The sequence below is a fragment of the Phyllobates terribilis genome, unplaced genomic scaffold (genome assembly GCF_046119375.1).
Source record: "Phyllobates terribilis strain yellow unplaced genomic scaffold, ASM4611937v1 Scaffold_11__3_contigs__length_659146591, whole genome shotgun sequence".
Lineage (NCBI taxonomy): Eukaryota > Metazoa > Chordata > Amphibia > Anura > Dendrobatidae > Phyllobates > Phyllobates terribilis.
In genome coordinates this window covers 479874509-479894312 of record NW_027362771.1, presented here as the reverse complement: position 1 = coordinate 479894312, position 19804 = coordinate 479874509, and the positions used below count along the sequence as shown (strand labels likewise).

The 19804-nt window shown below is 45.8% G+C and overlaps 1 protein-coding gene across 6 annotated transcripts in view; it reads left to right on the top strand.

Moving 5' to 3' along the window:
• Positions 1-19804, top strand: part of MEGF11 (multiple EGF like domains 11) — a 752211-nt gene that overhangs the window by 490374 nt on the left and 242033 nt on the right. For all 6 annotated transcript variants that reach the window (XM_073653441.1, XM_073653443.1, XM_073653439.1 and 3 more), the window contains exons 7-8: positions 139-259; positions 342-478. In XM_073653441.1, coding sequence (XP_073509542.1) covers positions 139-259; positions 342-478 — 258 coding nt within the window. The remainder of the gene's footprint in view (positions 1-138; positions 260-341; positions 479-19804) is intronic.

The window sequence follows — 19804 nt, the reverse complement described above, 5'->3', positions numbered from 1 at the left end:
CTTGTCTCTCTTTCTTTGTTTAGTAAGTTTATGATGCCACCAGTTTAGTACATGACTATAACCAAAAGATGGCAAATTGCACCTTATTAGGGTGTATCCACTGTCATTTATAGATATTTATTTTTATCCCCATACTAGTTGTGAAGAACTGTGCCCGCCTGGAAGTCATGGGGCATTATGTGAGCTACGATGCCCTTGCCAGAATGGGGGAGTATGTCACCATGTGACCGGAGACTGTTCATGCCCAGCAGGGTGGACGGTAGGAAGTCTAATTCCCATCTCTGAAGCATTGCATAGCATATGAAGGACCTGACTGACACAATCCCTCTCTCACTGTCTAGGGGTCCGTCTGTGCTCAGCCATGTCCTTCAGGAAGATATGGAGTGAACTGCAGCTATGAATGCCAGTGTCACAATGGAGGACAGTGTGACCCTTTGATGGGAAGGTGTCAGTGTGCCGCAGGATACACAGGAGAGAGGTAAAACCAGCAACCTGCTGCAGCCACCTTGTGGTTATGTGTCTGCATCTAGAAGCTGAACAAGTGTATTGGTTCCAGATGGTGAAGCCGACATAAAGGCTGCAATCATACGCGTCCGTCACGCTGCAGTTTAAAACTGCAACAGTCCTATACCGCCGGGGTCGTTCCACTGATTTCCTGCAGTCATTTTGTTTTGCAAGAAAACAGCAGTTTCAACTGCACAAACGCAGAGCCATTACAGTCGGATGCTCAGTCCTGCACGTGATACAGCTGTCTCCCAGCAAGATGAAGGACATGTTCACACTGTGAGCAAAAATATCCTTTTCAAGCAAAAGACGCTTCAAAAAATTTCCTTTTCTCTGTAGTTCTGTAAACCTGAAATCATTTTTTTTCGCTTCTTTTGAACATTTCCTTTTCAATCTTTTTTTCTGCTAGTGTCTTTTGGAGCATTTTTTCATTTTTTCACCGCTTCTTATGCGTCCTTTTAGTGGCGTTTTTTGGAATATTTTTTTAAATCCATAAAGCAATAAAGAAAACACTACGGGTTTTACCAGCAAAAAAAAAAGCTCAAAAGGACGCCCGTTTTCCCATAGTCTTTTTAGGCTACGTTCCCACAATCAGGAAATAGCAGCGCTTTGGACGCAGCATATATTCGCTGCGTCCAAAGCGCTGTGTTCAAATCACGCAGTTAAATCCCCATGTATTCACTGAACCATGCGGACTTAACGCATCCTATCCATTCTATGGTGGAAATGTTTATTCTCCACAACAGAAATTGACATGCTGTGGCTCCTAAAGCCGCACCGCCAGTGAGTTTACGTGGCAGCAAATAGACGCACAGTGGGCATGGGATTTCTATAAATCCTATCCACTGTGCTTCTAATGTACAATGTAGCAGTTTGGACGCAACGCAGGTGAGCTGCGTCCAAACTGCTGCTACTCCGGATCGTGGGCAAATACCCCAAGACATTCCATAGACTTCAACTAATTTTCTTATATTAGGTAAGTGTCCTATTGGGGATACAGTATGAGTTGCCTGTTCTTGAGGACTAGTAGGTATGAATTATTGATACTTTATGAGAACAGTACACTATTTTTACAACCATTAACTCTATCTTCATGCTACTTGTAAGGCCAGTGATCTTGGTAGCGTATGCCTGTGCTGTCTGTAACAATTCTAATATTGCTACAGTAGCCAAAACTAATATGTGCCAGCCCAATACACACCTGATTGGTGTCTGAGTTCAGCTACAGTGTTTCGCCTGAGCATATAATAACTGTAATAACAATAACTGTATAAATAATTAATATTGTGCCCTCAAATAATAGCACAATATAAAGAGTGTTTCCAAAAATCATAGTGCCATGCAGAAAATGCTCACACACTGTTACCATAAAATGATGGCACACGCAACGCTGCATAAATTAGTGCCACATACTCGGCAACCCACAGATCTCATTCAGATGTCCATTTTTCTTGTATGTGTTCTGTGTTTTTTATGGATAGAATCCATCCCCATTATAGTCTATGGATCTGTTCATATATCCATGTATTTTTTGTGGACCTCGTGTTTAAAAAAAAAAATGTCTGTTTTTGATCCAAATTTTGGATCAAAATCATCCATGGGTCCATGAAAGTCACGGACAGCACAGGGATGGTATCCCTATGTGATCCGTGTGCTGTCTATTTGCAACATTGTAATGGGCAGCAGAAGGTTTGCAATTTATTTTTCCTATAAAAAAATCACTGATGGTAAAAACTGACACCCTGATATAACACTGATGAAACTTGGATCCATCATTGATGAAAATTGTCTGATTTTTTTAAGTACGGAAGAAAAGAAACATGTCTGAATGAGGCGGCAGCTGAAATAGGATTGTGCATATAAGTCAATATACCCCAAGTAAATAGTACCATGTAGCGCTAGTGATGGCAGATGTGCCCCCCAGATTACCCCATCGTAAATAGCCCCATATGGCAAATAGTATCAAAGGGTAACAAGATTAAATTGTGCCATCTAAAGTGCCCTATAAATGTAGAGCCCATGTGAAGTAATGATGTTAGCTTGTGTTCTATACTTAGTTCCCCTCATTAAGAAGATAAATGTTCCCAAGAAATAGTGGCCAACGCCATGTTCTTTCGCCTAGGCAGTCTCCCTTTTACAGCACATGCTGACATCATAGCATCATGTATGTCAATAAAATGTCAGTCATGTCATGTCAGTCAGCATGAGCCAATGAAATGCAAAAAGAAGTCAGCAAGCTATGTTGCTCACTTGCATTGCCAACATCCAGGAGACAAAGCTCCTGCAAAGATGACTCTGTCAAATCCAAGTGGGAGGTGAATTCATTTTTCTGTTTTTTTCTGTCAAGGCCGCCCCTTGCTCTGTGCCACCTTAGGCACTGGATTTCCAGTTATATGTCTCCAAATTAGGAAATATGCGATAACTTTTCCCAGTAAATCCTTTTGTAAAGATGCCAATTGGGGAGAACCCCATTAGAATAATCCCTCTCTAGCAGAACATAAAACTTAACTTTTATTAAAGTAATATAGTAAAAATAGGGTGAGAATAAAATAGGTCAGTGATCTGCCTGAATTAAAGTTAGTATACAAGTAATTGCTTGAATGAACAAATGATTGCACCCAGGCTACCATCCCTATTAGGCAAAATAGGACATGATGAATTATAGCACATGTCCTCCAACATGTTTCACCGCAAGAGCGGCGTCATCAGAAAATGGGACAGTATGTATTCTATCCTTTTGTAAAGCCTCATTCGCACGTCAGGTTTTTTTCACATACGAGAAAAACGGATCAAGTTTTTTATCAGTTTTTCAGTCTGTGAAAAATGGAGGACACACGGATGGCATCCAAGAACTGTCTGCTTTTTTCCATGAATCCCTAGACTTCCATTGTCACGTTTGATCCGACATTCGCATCATTTCTCTGCAACTTTGCACAAAACGCTCAATCGGCAAAAAATCACGGGCATGTGAACAGCAACATATAGTGGCATAGGTACGAGAAAAAAACGGATAGCGCTCATACGTGAAAAACTGACCTGTGAATTATCCCTTAGAAGAAGGTTTTATGATTATGAACATTGAGTGGCCAAGTCGCACTTATGTGCGGGCAGCTGAAGTCGTCCTTATGCCTCCTGCACACGTCTGAGGTAAATCTGAGATTAATCTTGAGGTAAAATCTGAGGTAAATCTTGATGTACTCTCACACATCTTGTGGCCTTGTGCTTTTATATGATCCCAGATCTGCTCGCTGACTTGTGACTAAAGTCCTATAACATACAGCAGTTATTATATACAGTGGTTATATAGCACATGCTGCTTCTGCATTGGGTAACAGATTTTAATAATTTTACAGATGACCAAGCTGAGCCCTCGCAGACTGATTGTCGTAGTTGTGCCAGGCCATTTAACCTGCTGTAATGTTTCTCATGATGTGGATGTGTTTTGTCCTTTTTAATTAAGGTATTTGAAGCCTTCTGTTACCTGCTGATATAAACAATAATGGCCGATGGTTTTAAGAACTGCTGAAGTCATCAGCGGACACTTGAAATGACACAGAGTTCAATAAAGAAACTCAATATCGTGTTTTATTAAAGAAGCAGAGGACATGTTTTACAGGTTTACACACGGCCAGTGTCAGCGCCGCTCAAGCGTTAGCATTATTACTGCTATTTATTTATAGAGTACTGGCCACATGCCACACAAATAGCCCACCCGTTTTTTATCCTTTCCTGTAGCTATAGATAGAATGAGACCTTTTTAGCTAAAATACTTGTGACTGTATAATAGAAGCGTTATTGGACAGCCAAGTTTAGGAAGCTGGGTCGGATTTTATGGAGGGCAAAAAATGCCTTACCACTAGAGATGAGCAAACCCAAACTTAAAAGTTCGGGGTTTGTAGTGGACAGGTAGTTTCCGGTGCTAAATGCCGAACACGAACTTCTCCCGGAAGTCCGTTGAAATGTTCGGAGTTCCGGGGTAAGTCTGAGAGAGAGCATATTCCAGCTCAAAAGTTCGAGTCCTCATTGTTTTCAATGGGGTTCGGGTTCTGGTGGAAGTTCGGGTACAGTTCTGGCACCTGAACCAAACTTTGGAATAAAGTTTGGTTCGGGTACCAGAACCCGAACTTCCATGGGTCAACTCACTTCCCTACTCACCAGCACCTTTACCTTCATTGTTCCATTTAAAAATGATCCTAAGATCTGAATGTTGTCAAGTAAAACAGTTTAATGACTTGGAATATGTTGAAAATGATTGAATATTGTTAATTATTTTCTTCAAATCAATATGATCTGTGGCCAGTGAGCGCCCACTGTTCATTCTTGGCTCGGCCACTGAGTGACTTTGTCGCACAGGGTATAATCTACAATAGCTCCACATCAACTCACATTAGTTTTCTCTGCACTTTGAGCGTCACAGATCAGCAAGTTATTATACCAGTGTGTATGCCATGAGAAACAAAATACAAAAATACATCAGCGTCAGGCGTTACTGGAGATATATACATTCATCAGCTATAACATTATAACCACCTATCTGATATTGTGTATGCCACCTCAAGCCACCAAAAGGCGTGAACTCCACAAGACCTATGACTATGTCCTGTGGTATCTGGCACCAAGGATATAATAGCAGATCCAATTAAAAAAGGCATTAACAAATAGAAACATTTAAATCACCCTCTTTTCCCAGTTCTGAAAAAAATCAACTTATTTTATATTAGCTTATCATGTCCGTAAAAGTCTGACCTATCAAAATATAAAAATTATTAAAACCGTACATTACAGGGAATCTGTCAATAGGTTTTTGTTTTGTAATCTGAGAGCAGCATGATGAAGGGCAAAGAGACCCGGATTCCAGTGATGTCACTTACTTGCTTAGTGCAGTTTTGATACAATCCCTGTTTTCTCTGCTGTAGATATAGCAGTGGTCAGAATGCTGAGCTGGGTATAACCCCGCCCACACCCCTGATTGGCAGCTTCCTGTGTACATTGTCAGCAGGCTGCCAATCAGTGGTGGGGGTGGAGTTACACTGATTAGCTGGACTGGTTTGCATGTAAGACCTAGTCCTCTAGTGATAATCTCCTGCTGATAAAGCACTGATTGTATTGAAACTACAGCACATAGCCTAATAAGTGACATATTCCTGGAATCAGGCTCTCTTGCCCTATATTGTGCTGTGCTCAGATTAAGTAGCAAAACCTGCTGACAGATTTCATTTAAATGCTCAAGAGAATCAAAACCCTTTTTGTCTCTGAAATCCACCAAAAATGTATTAAAAAGTAATTAAAACATTGTATGTATCCCAAAATGGTATCACGAAAAAGACCAGTTTGCCATGCAAAAAAAACAACTCCCCACAGGTACGTCGGCAGAGAAATAACAGTTTGGTATGATCACCGTAATTGTACTGAACTGAAGAATAGGTGTTGCCGAGTCATTTTTACTGCAAAATGAACACTAAAACAAATTTGTACATTTTATAAAAAGAAATTAGAAAAAAAGCTGAATTGCATTTTTTCACCATTTCTCCCCATTTTGAATGGTTTTTATTTTTCATTTATATTATAAGGTAAAATGACTGGTGCTATTCAAATCTACAACTCTAGAAAAGTTATGGCTTTTGGTAGAATGGGAAGGAAAAACAAACATGTAAAAGTGGAAAATTGCCCAGTCATGAAGGGTTTAAACTGCAATTTTTGTCTTCTGTATATGACTTGTTTTTCCAGCACAACCCACAGACAATCATTTGGATTGTGATGTGTGGAATTTAAATTAACAACTTAAACTCTGTTATGTCCCTCAAATAATAAGTGAACAATGTTTGTGTGACACCCAGCTGCGCTTGGTATCACAGATCCTAGAAGGGTGTATTGATGGATTCCTCCACAAGAGGCCCCCATAACCATTCACACATCTCCACCTTCCACCTCAGACCACCAGAGGGGGCCTGTTAGGGATAGATAAATAGGGAAGGTGGAGCCAGGCAGCAGTTAGTCTAGACTGGAGTCGACAGAGAGCAAACCTGTTGAGAGAGTTCCTGCAGTAAAGAAGCCTGAGAGAGGTTAGTCTGCAGTGGAGCACAGTCCAGACTCAGTTGTAGCTCAGAATAGTGAGCTTTAGGTGTGCCGGCGCCATAAGATCGGTGAAGCGCGGCAAGCTGCCGTTAGTGTGAGTAGCCTAGTGAGGGCCCGAGTAGGCCGAAGGCGAGTGGAGAGTTAGTACATAGGGGGCAGAGGAGCTTAACTGGCTCACCCCGAAACAGTTACCGGACACCGGGTCCGATGCTTGCCGGGATCTCTATGACCCAGTAAGATACAACTGGAATCCCTGGAGAACTACAAGTTCCAGGATAGCTAAAGAGTTGATACATAACAGAGCCAGGAGGCACATAGGCCCGCAGCTAAGGTGTGTGTACTCCGAGAAAAGGCCCTACCACAAGGTCAGCCAGCGCAGGACAGAGACAAAGTTAGGCCTAGCTCCAGTCAGGTCAGAAACTTACTACGAAGAGGCAAGAGACAGGAGGCCCAAAACCCGCTCATTGGGGAGGATCCTGGCATGCACCCTTCACCCTACAGTGCTCCGGGACGTGCCTGAATTTCCATCAGTAAAAGGTACTGAAGTGACTATCGTGTCTGTCCCTGTTCTTGCTCTGACCCGGCTGGTTCTCGTCTGTCTTGCATACCCCGTCATACACTGCCCTGAGGCCCAGCTCCACCTGTGGAGAGCTATACCATCAAGCTGCCTTATCATCGGTCTCAGAGGACTACGCAGCGCTGGTGATTCTCACCAGAAGCCACAGGTGGCGTCACGAACTCTGTCTTAAAAATTAACAAATATCCACCCTTTTAAAGAGAGACCCCAGGGTACGGGCCTGGGAACCGACCACCGCGACATCCCCAAGGCAAAGGCCTGGGTACCGAGTCATCCTCATCCCCCTGGGCGAGTCATACTCTAACTGGCGTCACGAACAGGATAGCGTGCCCGCTGCAACGACGAAGTGTTGTGCCCGTTGCCACTGGGTACTGTGCGCCTTTATTCTGAACTGTGTACATAAAGTTGTGGTAAATTTTGCCGCCATTGTTGGGCCGCTGAGCGAGAAGAATGGCATAACCGCGGGAAAATTAGGGGCGTACCTGCAAAAGAGCGCGAAGCCCCGGACACGCCCCATGCCTCGACGTCAAATCAGGAAGCGTCAGGTCCTGTAAGGAGCGTCGCTGAACGCTCTGACGTAGGACACAAGCGATGCAAGGTCCTGAAGACAACCGTCACTTGCGGAGCTGCGGCCTACCGGAAGAAAAGCTAGAAGGTAGGCCACGGTTAACTAAGGGGGCGCCAAGATGTCCGACGAACAGCCCAACGCCGACATCCCGGCCAACGTCCCTGAAGTTCAGCCCGCGCCTGATAAGCAGGCCGAAGCCGCCGCTCCACCAGCAGCGCCTATAACACCTGTAATTCCTATGACTTTAGCGTACATTCCTGAAGCAAAGTGGCTCTCCCAGTACAACGGCAAACCATATACCCTGTCTGGATTCAAACGGAAGATATGTGGTATCCTAGACATGTACTCTATGACCGGCAAACAAAGAGCCGCCGTTGTATTAGGACAACTGACCGGTGCTGCGGAACGGGAAGTAGAAACATAGTCTGCCGCAGACCAGGAGTCAGTGTCCGCAATATTTCAAAAACTACAGACTGTCTTTGAGGACCTTACTGAGGCGGACCTCCGGATGAGGTTCTACAGCTGTTCCCAACAGCCGGAGGACAATGTTCTGGACTACGCCTGGCGTCTACAGGGGGCCCTGCGGGCTCTGAACCAGGTTAGTCCAACCAGCGTTGAAAATGAGAACAAAATGCTGAAGGAACAGTTTGTCCGGGGACTGAGGTCTCCAGAGGAGAGCAGGACTGTGCGATGGTGGTCCCTGGATCATCCAGATGCCACTTTTGATAATCTCAAGGACAGGACTATAAAAGGACTGCAGCCCCTGGAAACAAATGCCATCCAATGTTACCAGGGTGGGGCTACCCCAGTGCCTGCTACACCCACCTTTTCCCCAGTGGCTGCTGAAGCTAAGGTTCCAGCAACGTCCCCTAAAGAACTGAACAGTCTGCACTCTGAGGTGCGTCAGTTGAGCAAAACTCTGACCACCGTGCTGAGTGCTCTGCAGCTGCAGACGGAGCCCGAGGAAGGAGGGAAAATCCTGTTAGCTGATAACCCTGAAGATGTCCCCTGGATGCGGAGGAGGAGGAGGCCAACACCGCCCTCGCCGAGGACCAGTGACCAGCGCCGTCCACAGAAGGACCCTGCCTGCTACCGCTGCCGCAAGACCGGATACATCGCCCAGAATTGTCCTTTAAACAAGAAGACCCTGGGTTCGAGGGCTGACACCCAGGAGTAAACACACCAGGCCCATCAGACTGGTACAACAGGTTCGTCGGAGGATGACCTTTCCTGTCCATTGTACTGGACGGGATCCTGATGCACGCTCTGCTGGACACAGGATCTCAGGTAACCATCATGCATGACGTCCTCTACAAGAGGTTCTGGTCCATGGACGACTTACGTCCGCGAGCTCCAAATCTGTCTGTATATGCCTCAAATGGACTCCCCCTTACCCTACTCGGGGTTAAGAATGTGACTGTAAAAGTGGGGAGAGTGGAGCTGAAGGACCAGGGACTAATTGTAGTAGAGACTAATCCTGATGACACCAACCCGTATATGGTACTTGGCACTAACATTGTTGGTAACTGTTTGGGAGAGGTTGTGTTCTTGCTCCAACAGATCGCCGACACTGCCAGGCTGAGACAGCGGAGGGCACTGCAAAGGGAGATCTGAGTCCTGATGTATCAACAGCAAGTAAGGTTAACAGACGGTGAAATCGGTAACGTGCGGGTAACAGACCCCATACCCATTGTCAACCCCCCAATGAGTGAAATGCTCATCTGGTGTAGAGCTGCTATAGGTCTTAGAGGACAGAGCTACCAGGCGGTAGTAGAACCCCTTTGCTCCGAGCATAGACCCACGCTCTTAACTGCCAGGGGAGTGGTAGATGTACGTAATGGGAGGGTGCCCGTCCGTCTTCTCAACTTAGGGGAAGATGAGGTCAGATTGCCACGTTATGCCCCTGTTTCCAAATTACATGCTGTCAATAACAACTGCATCCATGAGGCGGAGTCCTTAACCTCACCAGATGAAGTAGAGGATAATGACCTTGCAACCTAGGTGGAGGATTGGTGTCAACAGCTCCATGTTGGGACCGACACCACTCCTGCCCATCAAAAACAGGGTGTACACCAGGTGGTCCAAGAATACTCACAGGTGTTCAGTAAACATCCACTTGACTTCGGGAGGGTTAAGGGGGTTCAACATCATATCCCCACGGGCAACCATTCCCCAATCAAAGAACGTTATAGGCCTATACCCCCAGCTCACTACCAGAAGGCAAAAGAAATGCTGCATGACATGAGGAAGGCGGGAGTCCCTGGACAGCTCCCCTAGTACTGGTTAGGAAAAAGGACGGGAGCATGAGAATGTGTGTAGATTACTGTCAAGTGAATCGCATTACACATAAAGATCCATACCCTTTACCACGCATAGAGGAGTCCCTAGCTGCCTTAAAGTCTGCAAATTACTTTTCCACCCTTGACCTCACTAGTGGGTACTGGCAAGTAGCTGTGGCTGAGGAGGATCGGGAGAAGACGGCCTTCACCACCCCGATGGGACTCTGCGAGTTCAACAGTATGCTGTTTGGACTCTGCAATGCCCCCGGAACATTCCAGAGATTGATGGAGTGCTGCCTGGGACACTGCAAGTTCGAGACTGTGTTACTTTACCTGGATGATGTAATAGTGTACTCCAGAACGTACGAGGAACACTTGAAACACCTGGCAGAGGTATTTGAGTCAATGTCCCGGTACAGGATGAAGTTGAAGCCCTCAAAGTGCCACCTGCTCAAGAGAAAGGTACAGTACATGGGGCACATTGTCAGTCCGGAAGGGGTAGCACCAGATCCGGAGAAGGTCACAGCCACCCAGAAGTGGCCGGAGCCGAAGAACCTCAAGGAGGTGCGTCAGTTCTTGGGACTAGTAGGATACTACCGGAGGTTCGTAAAGGACTACACTAAGAAGGCAGCTCCTCTGCAAGACCTTCTGGTAGGGCAGTCCCCCAAAGGCAGAAACCCCCCATTCCACTGGGGTAAGGAGCAAGCCGAGTTGTTTCAAGAGATGAAGGAGATCCTGACAGGTGATGAGATCCTAGCCTACCCTGACTACAGCCAACCGTTCCTGCTGTATACAGATGCCAGCAACGAAGGCCTGGGAGCTGTCTTAAGTCAGAAGCAGAATGGCCAAGAGAAAGTGATCGCATACGCAAGCAGGAAGCTCCGCCTGACCGAGAGAAACCCAGAGAACTATAGCAGCTTTAAGTTAGAGTTCCTGGCCTTGGTCTGGGCCATCACTGAAAGGTTCAAGCACTACCTGGCCTCCAGTAAGTTCACTGCCTTCACTGATAACAACCCCTTGACCCATCTCGAAACAGCTAAGCTTGGGGCACTGGAACAACGATGGATGGCTCGGCTGTCAAACTACCAATTTACAATTAAATACCGGGCGGGCCGCAAGAACGCCAACGCCGATGCCCTGTCTAGGATGCCTCACCAGTCAGACACAGAAGAAGAAGTGGATGACCTTGAAGAGATAGAGCTACCTGCCTTTCATCGGAGTGGGATGATCCACGAGCAACGAGTCTCCAGGAAGCAGCGTGGAAAGACGTTAAACCCCCTGCCTCACCACAGCTGGAAAGAGACCCAGGACAGTGACCCGGTTGTCAGCCGCATCAAGGAGCTGATAACCCAAGAGGGTACCTCTCTGGAGAAGGATGCGTCTCTCCAAGCAAAGCAGCTGTGGAACGAGAGAAGCCGGCTGTTTATCTATCGTGAGAAGCTGTGCCGGAGGTACGTGAGGTACGTCAATCCAAAAACTTATGAGATGGTATGGCAGATAGTGGTCCCGAAGACAGACATCCAGATGGTATTAGAAGCTTACCACGATCAGGCGGGGCACTTTGGCTGGAAAAAGCTAGAGACCCTGCTGAAGTGTCGATTCTACTGGGTAGAAATGCGCAGCTCCATTGAACGGTGGTGCCGAGACTGTGGACCCTGTGGCCTAAGAAGAAAAGACTTCAGCAGCCAGAAGGCACCCCTGCGACCCATCAAGACGACTCGGCCCCTGGAGATCGTGGCCCTGGATCATGTCAAGCTGTCCCACATCAGGTCAGTATACTCTTATGCTCTGACCATGGTGGATCACTACTCACGTTTCCTGGTGGTCGCCCCCGTTAAAAGATCTGACGGCAGAGACAACAGCAAAGACGTTCCCAGCGTATTTCTGTGGACCCCATGGTTACCCTGAGCAGGTGCTGACGGACCAAGGCCCGGCCTTTGAGGCTGAGTTGTTCAAGGAGTTCTGCCATTTGTACGGTTGTAAAAAGATAAGAACTACACCGTACCACCCACAAACTAACGGTCTCTGCGAAAAGATGAACAACATCATCATCGACCTGCTAAAGACCATACCACTTGAGGAGAGAAATCAGTGGCCAGACCTACTGCCTGATCTAGTAGATCTGTACAATCATATACCAGTAAGTTCCACCAACTGCACTCCAGCATATCTCATGCGGGCAAGGCCAGGAAAGCTGCCCATGGATCTGGAGCTTGGTGTTGTTGAGCCTGAAGCTGATATGACCACTGAAGACTGGGACAAGACCAGACAAGAGCAGTACAGAAGAGTACAAGCTTGTGTCCAGGACAGTCTTACTCGGGTGAGAGAAAAGCAGGAAGCGCACTACAACAAAAACGCACCCGCAGAACCTTTCATACCAGGTGAAACAGTATTGAAAAGAAAAAGACGAAACCACAAACTTGATGACCAGTGGGAAAAAGACCCCTACACTGTGTTACCGTCAAGGTTTGACAACAAAAAGACATGCTTAATCAGTCGAGATGGAGGAAAAACGTCTACAACAGTGTCCAGGGACCACCTAAAGTTGTGTCCAGACTTACTGAAACCCCAAGAAAAAGTGCCTATCACAATCCAGGAAGAACCTGAAGAAGCGGTGATACACACTGACCTAGGAGACTTCCCAGCTGATTGGCCTCAAATAGGAGGTGCAGTAGTCATTCCAGTACTCCAATTCTATGAACAGCCAGAAAACCCTCCACAGCAAGTTGAACCTGTAAGTGCTGCAGAAGAGCCAGCTCAAGAAGTATCCCCGGATGAAGGATCCCCGGTAAGAGCGGAGCAAGAGGGCCCAGCCAATGGTGAACTTGCCAGTCCAAGAGAGAGGTTAAGGCAGTTTTACAACATGGTCACACGTATAAATGGTAGAGTAACTGAAAATACAGACACTGACACCCCACAGACCACCGCACTACGCAAATCAACACGTAGCGCAAGAGGTAAACCCCCTGCTAGGTACGCTCAGTAAATGGTCAAAAATTCTGAAAATGTAGATAGTTACCCCTGCGGTATTAAATTGTAATGTACTGAATTAATTGTGTATTTTCATGCATGTTTATATCAATTTGTGTTTTACCTCATTAACTCTTTTATGCATACCTAAAGAATTGCGTGGCTGAGGACTGTGTGCAGCTCAAAAACTGCTTTTGTATATAATTGCACTCCCTGGAGTGCCCCTTTAGGTGACCTCGGAAGGAAAACCTGTCTGGAGTGGCTCTATTGGAGGTCCAACTCTGGATCTTCATGCCCTGAAGCCACCCCAGGGCCTATGTTGAGGGTTTAGGACAGGTCCCTCACAACCACCAAGTACTCTACCCAGTGAGATGGACATCCTGTATGGGAACCTCACCACAGGAGACTTTAATTCTGAGGACACTCTGTATTTGTTATACTGTTAAGTAACGTTTAAGATTCATGCCTCCCATAAAGGGAAGATTGTTCTTGCATTGTTCTTGTTTCCTATTGTTGTTGTTTGATAAAATGTACTTCAGCCCGGGAGTGCTGAGTTTAACTAGGGGGGAATGTGACGCCCATCTGCGCTTGGTATCACAGATCCTAGAAGGGTGTATTGATGGATTCCTCCACAAGAGGCCCCCATAACCATTCACACATCTCCACCTTCCACCTCAGACCACCAGAGGGAGCCCATTAGGGATAGATAAATAGGGAAGGTGGAGCCAGGCAGCAGTTAGTCTAGACTGGAGTCGACAGAGAGCAAACCTGTTGAGAGAGTTCCTGCAGTAAAGAAGCCTGAGAGAGGTTAGTCTGCAGTGGAGCACAGTCCAGACTCCGTTGTAGCTCAGAATAGTGAGCTTTAGGTGTGCCGGCTCCATAAGGTCGGTGAAGCGCGGCAAGCTGCCGTTAGTGTGAGTAGCCTAGTGAGGGCCTGAGTAGGCCGAAGGCAAGTGGAGAGTTAGTATATAGGGGGCAGAGGAGCTTAACTGGCTCACCCCGAAACAGTTACCGGACTCCGGGTCCGAAGCTTGCCGGGATCTCTATGACCCAGTAAGATACAACCGGAATCCCTGGAGAACTACAAGTTCCAGGATCGCTAAAGAGCTGATACATAACTGAGCCAGGAGGCACATAAGCCCGCAGCTAAGGTGCGTGTACTCCGAGAAAAGGCCCTACCACAAGGTCAGCCAGCGCAGGACAGAGACAAAGTTAGGCCTAGCTCCAGGCAGGTCAGAAACTTACTACGCAGAGGCAAGAGACAGGAGGCCCAAAACCCGCTCATTGGGGAGGATCCTGACATGCACCCTTCACCCTACAGTGCTCCGGGACGTGCCTGAATTTCCATCAGTAAAAGGTACTGAAGTGACTATTGTGTCTGTCCCTGTTCTTGCTCTGACCCGGCTGGGTCTCGTCTGTCCTGCATACCCCGTCATACACTGCCCTGAGGCCCAGCTCCACCTGTGGGGAGCTATACCATCAAGCTACCTTATCGTCGGCCTCAGAGGACTGCGCAGCGCTGGTGATTCTCACCAGAAGCCACAGGTGGCGTCACAAACTCTTTCTTAAAAATTAACAAATATCCACCCTTTTAAAGAGAGACCCCAGGGTATGGGCCCGGGAGCCGACCACCGCGACATCCCCAAGGCAAAGGCCCTGGTACCGAGTCATCCCCATCCCCCTGGGCGAGTCATTTGTATTTCTGTACAATTTTTATGTAACCGGTACGTGTCAAAGTAACATCCACACATGAATGTCAGAACCCAAGATTTCTTTGGAAAAACATTGCCTAGAGCATCACATTGTTTACTTCCCATAGTGCGTGCTAGAATCAACTTTTCCCCACGAGAGCAACGAACACAACCATCCACATAATGTAAAATAAGATTCATCAAACCAAACCTTATTCTTTCATTGCTCCATAGTCCAGTTCTGATACTCGTGTTCATTATAGGCTAGCCTTCACTCTGCATAGTCATCAGTGAGCCTTTGGTGCTTATGATCCTGCATTCCATTCACTGGTTGTCCTTCTTTGGACATATTATTGACCGGTACTAACCACTATGTACTGGAAACATCTCCCAAGACCTGCTGTTTTGGAGATGCACCAACCCAGTAGTCCAGTCATCCCAGCTTGACCCTCCAATTCTTTTGCAATATATTAACTTTAAAAACTGACTGTTCGTTTGTTATATAATATATCCCACTTCTTGGTAGATGTCATAGTCATGAGATGTTGTTATTCAGTTCACATTTTGGATGTAAAATTATGGGTGGTTGGTTGATTGATGTATATTATCGGTTTACTTTCTTCCTAAAGAAAAGTGAAATGGCTTCCACTCAATATTTAGCCCAGGGGCCTACATCAAAGTTGCTTTGTCCCTGAATGTTTATTCCTTGTACAATATTACACCTAAAAAGCTGTATGGCTAGCTGTAGATCATACCAGTGATTTAGGCTTTGGCTGGCATTTTCCCATAGAATTCGAATTAGTTTTTTTTGTTGGTTCCCAAACTATTCTTGAAATAATCTGTCTCTTGTGTATACTCTGTACTCATGAACTTTTTTCAATTTTGCATTTTTAAATTGTATTGACTATATGATGATAGGAGAATAGAGTGACATTTATTATAGATATGCCCTTTGGTCCCATAGATATAATATAATATTATAAATATAGAATATTTGGTTAGTTCTTCATTTATGACCAACTCGTGGCCGTTCTAAGAATCCATTTATCCATTCTACTCCTGTTTGGAGCTGTCTACTGACAATGGCTGTGAGCCAGTTATGATGTGGTTAGACAAATTGTTTGCACGTGATATCGGAAGGACGATACAACACACTTTGGATGTTGGCCAACGGGGAACAGAAAGGCTGCAGTCAATACTTGTAAACAAGTATTTTATTCTTTATAACTTTTTACTTAAGTTCCTAACAAAATATTGTTCTAAGCCAAGAAATCCCCTTCAGATGTGGCAGCGATTTCAGGGGCCATCTGCATTGTAAAGCTTTGTTAAATAATAACACATGGAAGTGCTGCTATAAATCGTGCACTTTTCACTTAGATATAATGACTATAATGATCAAAAATTCCAGCAATATTGCTTAGAACAAGACGTTATGCAAGTTTCCACTGTGCAGCATACTGATTGATTTCTAAAATATTCTGTATACCGGCACAACTTTCCCTTGTGCAGAAATAACAGTCTAATTTTTTTACTTTTCTCCCTGAGATTGCTATGCACATATAAAAGTAAAGTATTAGAGGCAGTTAGGCAGCTTATAGAAAATGGGGTACCTGCTCAATTTACATGTGTAATGCCTTTTGGGTTTTCTGGGGATATTTGAAACTTTTAGGTTAAGGGGCTTAAAGTAAATGACTACAGTGAATCATTGAAAATCGGTAAAGTAGTTCTGAAGATCAAACTAACAGGAGATGAAGAAGTATAAAAATAATTTTAGTAATCATATTCTTTTTAAAGGCATACACTTATTACAGCAGAGCTGAGTAGATGACATCACAGATATGAGCTGAACAGATGATGTATGCATAAAGCCACCGCAGCCAATCTTATCCAATTCTGATTTGTTTAGCAATATAATAAATAGGTTTGTTAATCCCATTCTAACAAACATCAATTTTGCCCAAACTCTTGGAGTTGCGGACATAATAAAAAAGCACCGTGCACTGTGCCCGGCTTCATCACAGTATACTGTACCGTCCTGCACTGTATATGCCTATGTAGTACAAGGTAACTAGGCTTGGGGGTGACTAAAGTGATCAGGAGTGATGTAAATTAATACTAGGGGGTGAGATGCTGGACAGTATGCCTCTTCCATATGGCACGAATGCCCACTTGACTCTTCACAGGTTATTGGCATGCAGCATTAAGCTATGTTCACACATCTTGTTTTTTTTCAGCGTTTTTTTATGTGTTTTGTTATGCAAATGTGAAGCTGCGTTTTACAGTACCAGCAAAGTCTATGAGATTCCAGAAATCTCATGCACACATCTTGGGTTTTCTTTTATTAGGATTTTGTGCTTTTGCATGTTTTTTTGCAAAATAGAGCATGTCACTTCTTTCAGCGTTTTTTCAGTGTTTTTCACCCATTGGAAGTAATAGGTAGTGAAAAAACACTGAAAAAACGCCTAGTGTGAACATAGCTATCAGGTTTTGCTACATTTTTAGTGAAAATAAGCAAGTACAACAGTATGTGAAACACATTTATTTTTGTGATTTTACCATCTTGTCCTGGTCACTGAGATGGCAGTTTGTATTATGAGAGTTTAATTAAATTAGTGATGTGTACAAGTAAACATTGGCTGAGTGGCCTGTGAGATTGAACAATACCTGTGTCACAGGGAGGTGTGAAATTGTAGAATGCCTGTGCAACTGAATGGCAGACCATGGTGTGAAAGTAAATAGTGTCATACAAACTCAATGCACTGCCAGTGTCTTAGGTAAACTATTCCTGAACAATTCACCTCCCCCACTGTTACATTTGAAATTCTGGTTAATATGGATTCACATATGTCTTGCATTGGTGACCTGTGTTCATGCTTCTGTGGTGGAAGCAAAGTAGAATTTTGGGATCCTGAAAAATGCACCAAAAACTCACCAAAAAACATACCAAAACCTGTGTTTTTGATGCAGATTCTTTCCTGCCAAGAGATCAGGTTTTGCTGCAGGAAAAAAAAGCTGAAAAAACGCAATGTGTAAACATAGCCTTATGCTGTGGAGTATGTTCATCACAGTGCCTTAGGTTGGATGATAAATTAGGAGCGGCTTTAGACATTTTTGTTTATTTGTACACAAACTATTGCCTGTAAAATTTTGGCACAGACTGATGCATCTTAAGCCATGTCCCTTTTCCTCCCTATTAAGCCCAGCACCGTGCAAAAAGTCAGTGATTCCACAGTCTAGTGTAAATGATGCATTCAGCCTGAACACATTCTAGTATAAGGCTATGTGCCCGCGATGCAGAAATGCTCTGGATTTTTTCCTGAGCGTTTCTGCATCTCCCTGGTAGAAAAAATGCATGCGGATTGTACATGCGTTTTTCCTGCCAGGGACATGCGGAAGTGAAGCGTTCTTCACATGCATTTCCGCATGCGGGTTGACAAGCGCTTTCCAAGCAATTTTAGCATCACTTAGAAAGTGCTTGACAACTTGGTCACACTATATAAATCCATGCAAACGGCATGGATTTATATAGTGTGACCGTAAAGAATGTTAAAAAATAAAAAAGCAAATCTATACTTACCTTCCGATGGCTCCCTCAGTCTTGCTTCTGACGCGCCCCCTGGGCCATATTCTTTAGGGGGAATATCCGGAGCCGGATCAGATGGGAGTTGTAGTCTTCCGAGTGGCTGTGACCCGGTCCGTGCCCAGGGTGTCAAACTGAGTTGTATGTGGCAGTCCTACAGATGTTGCTAAGTTCTTAATGTCGACTACGCCACCCGTTGTGTTGCGGTCACTGTGGCCGCCGCTGCAGCAGGGTCCGCTGAGGCTGATGGTGTAGGTGCAGCTTTGATGATATAACCCCCAACGGGTGGGGTGTAGCCTCAGGGGGATCAGGTGCAGAGGATGGGGGTTGTGGTGATGCAGTGTAGACGGCAATCAGAGACAGAGTCGGGTTATGCAGTTTAGGATGTTTACTCACTGCTGATGTTCTGGTCACTCCAGCTTCGAGTGACCTCCCGAGCCGTGCTGCGTCCACCAGGTTCTGGATCCAGCCAACCCCCAAATAAGTCCGGAGCGTGACCCTGAGCTCTCCTTCTGTCCGTTCTCTGGCCGTCCCCACTATTGATCCACCCAGGTCCAGCTCCCTCGGGCCTTCTGTTGGGAGACCCTTGGCCTCGGGTTCCCTGACCCTCCACGTGGTATGCCTTCGTGGTGGATGTGGTGGGTGACCGTGACAAACGCTGCCCACGGTCTCCGGTCTCTGGCTGGGGTGTTTTTGCCCCCACCAGCTTGGGTTCCGGTACCCTGTGCCGACTCTTCACCCGGGGATTTAAGTTGGGTTCTTGGAGTCCTTTTCTGCTGTTTCCCCCCTCTGGGTCTCTCTCTCTCTTCTCCTCTCTCACTCTGGGTCTTTCTTCTCCTCTGCTCGCTGACTTCCTCTCTGCAACTGACCCTGTTCTTAGTTGGTGCCCACCTTATATACACCCTCTATGTGTGAGCTCAGGTGACCAGCACCCAATGAGCTCCTATCTTTACCCAGGCTGCTCCCCCTATCTGCCCCTACACTACTTGGGATGTACCACCCCCCTCCCACTCCAGCCAGGAACAGACTCGGTCGTACCTGCACATTTCTAAGTGGGAGTACCGTCGGTCTGCTCCTCGGAAATGGGATGTATGTAGTGCATGCAGCCTACCGAGCTCAGTTCCACACTCCTTCCTTACTCGGGAGTGGAATATCACACCTCTGGGTTGAGGTGCAATACCCCTGTAGCAGCCGAATCCTCAGGGTGCTACACTTCACTCCGTATTGGCTTGCCGGCAGCTCGCGGTACACTACACTGAAGGACCTGCCGTCATATGACTAAATGACATCAGTGCAGGTCCTTCAGTCCACCGCGATCTGCCAGCAAGCGAAGACCAGCACAGTGGGGGCCGTCAGAAGGTAAGTATAATATTTATTTTTTATTTTATTCTTTTTTTTACAGGTTCTATGGTAGTGGGGTCCGGAAGAGAGTCTCCTCTCCTCCAGACCCGTGTACCATCCGCACATTGAAATGCTTGGATTCCGCATGTACAGATGCAGTGAAGCGGAATCCATGCGTTCCAATGCAAGTCAATGGCGGTGAAAATACAGCGCTTCCGC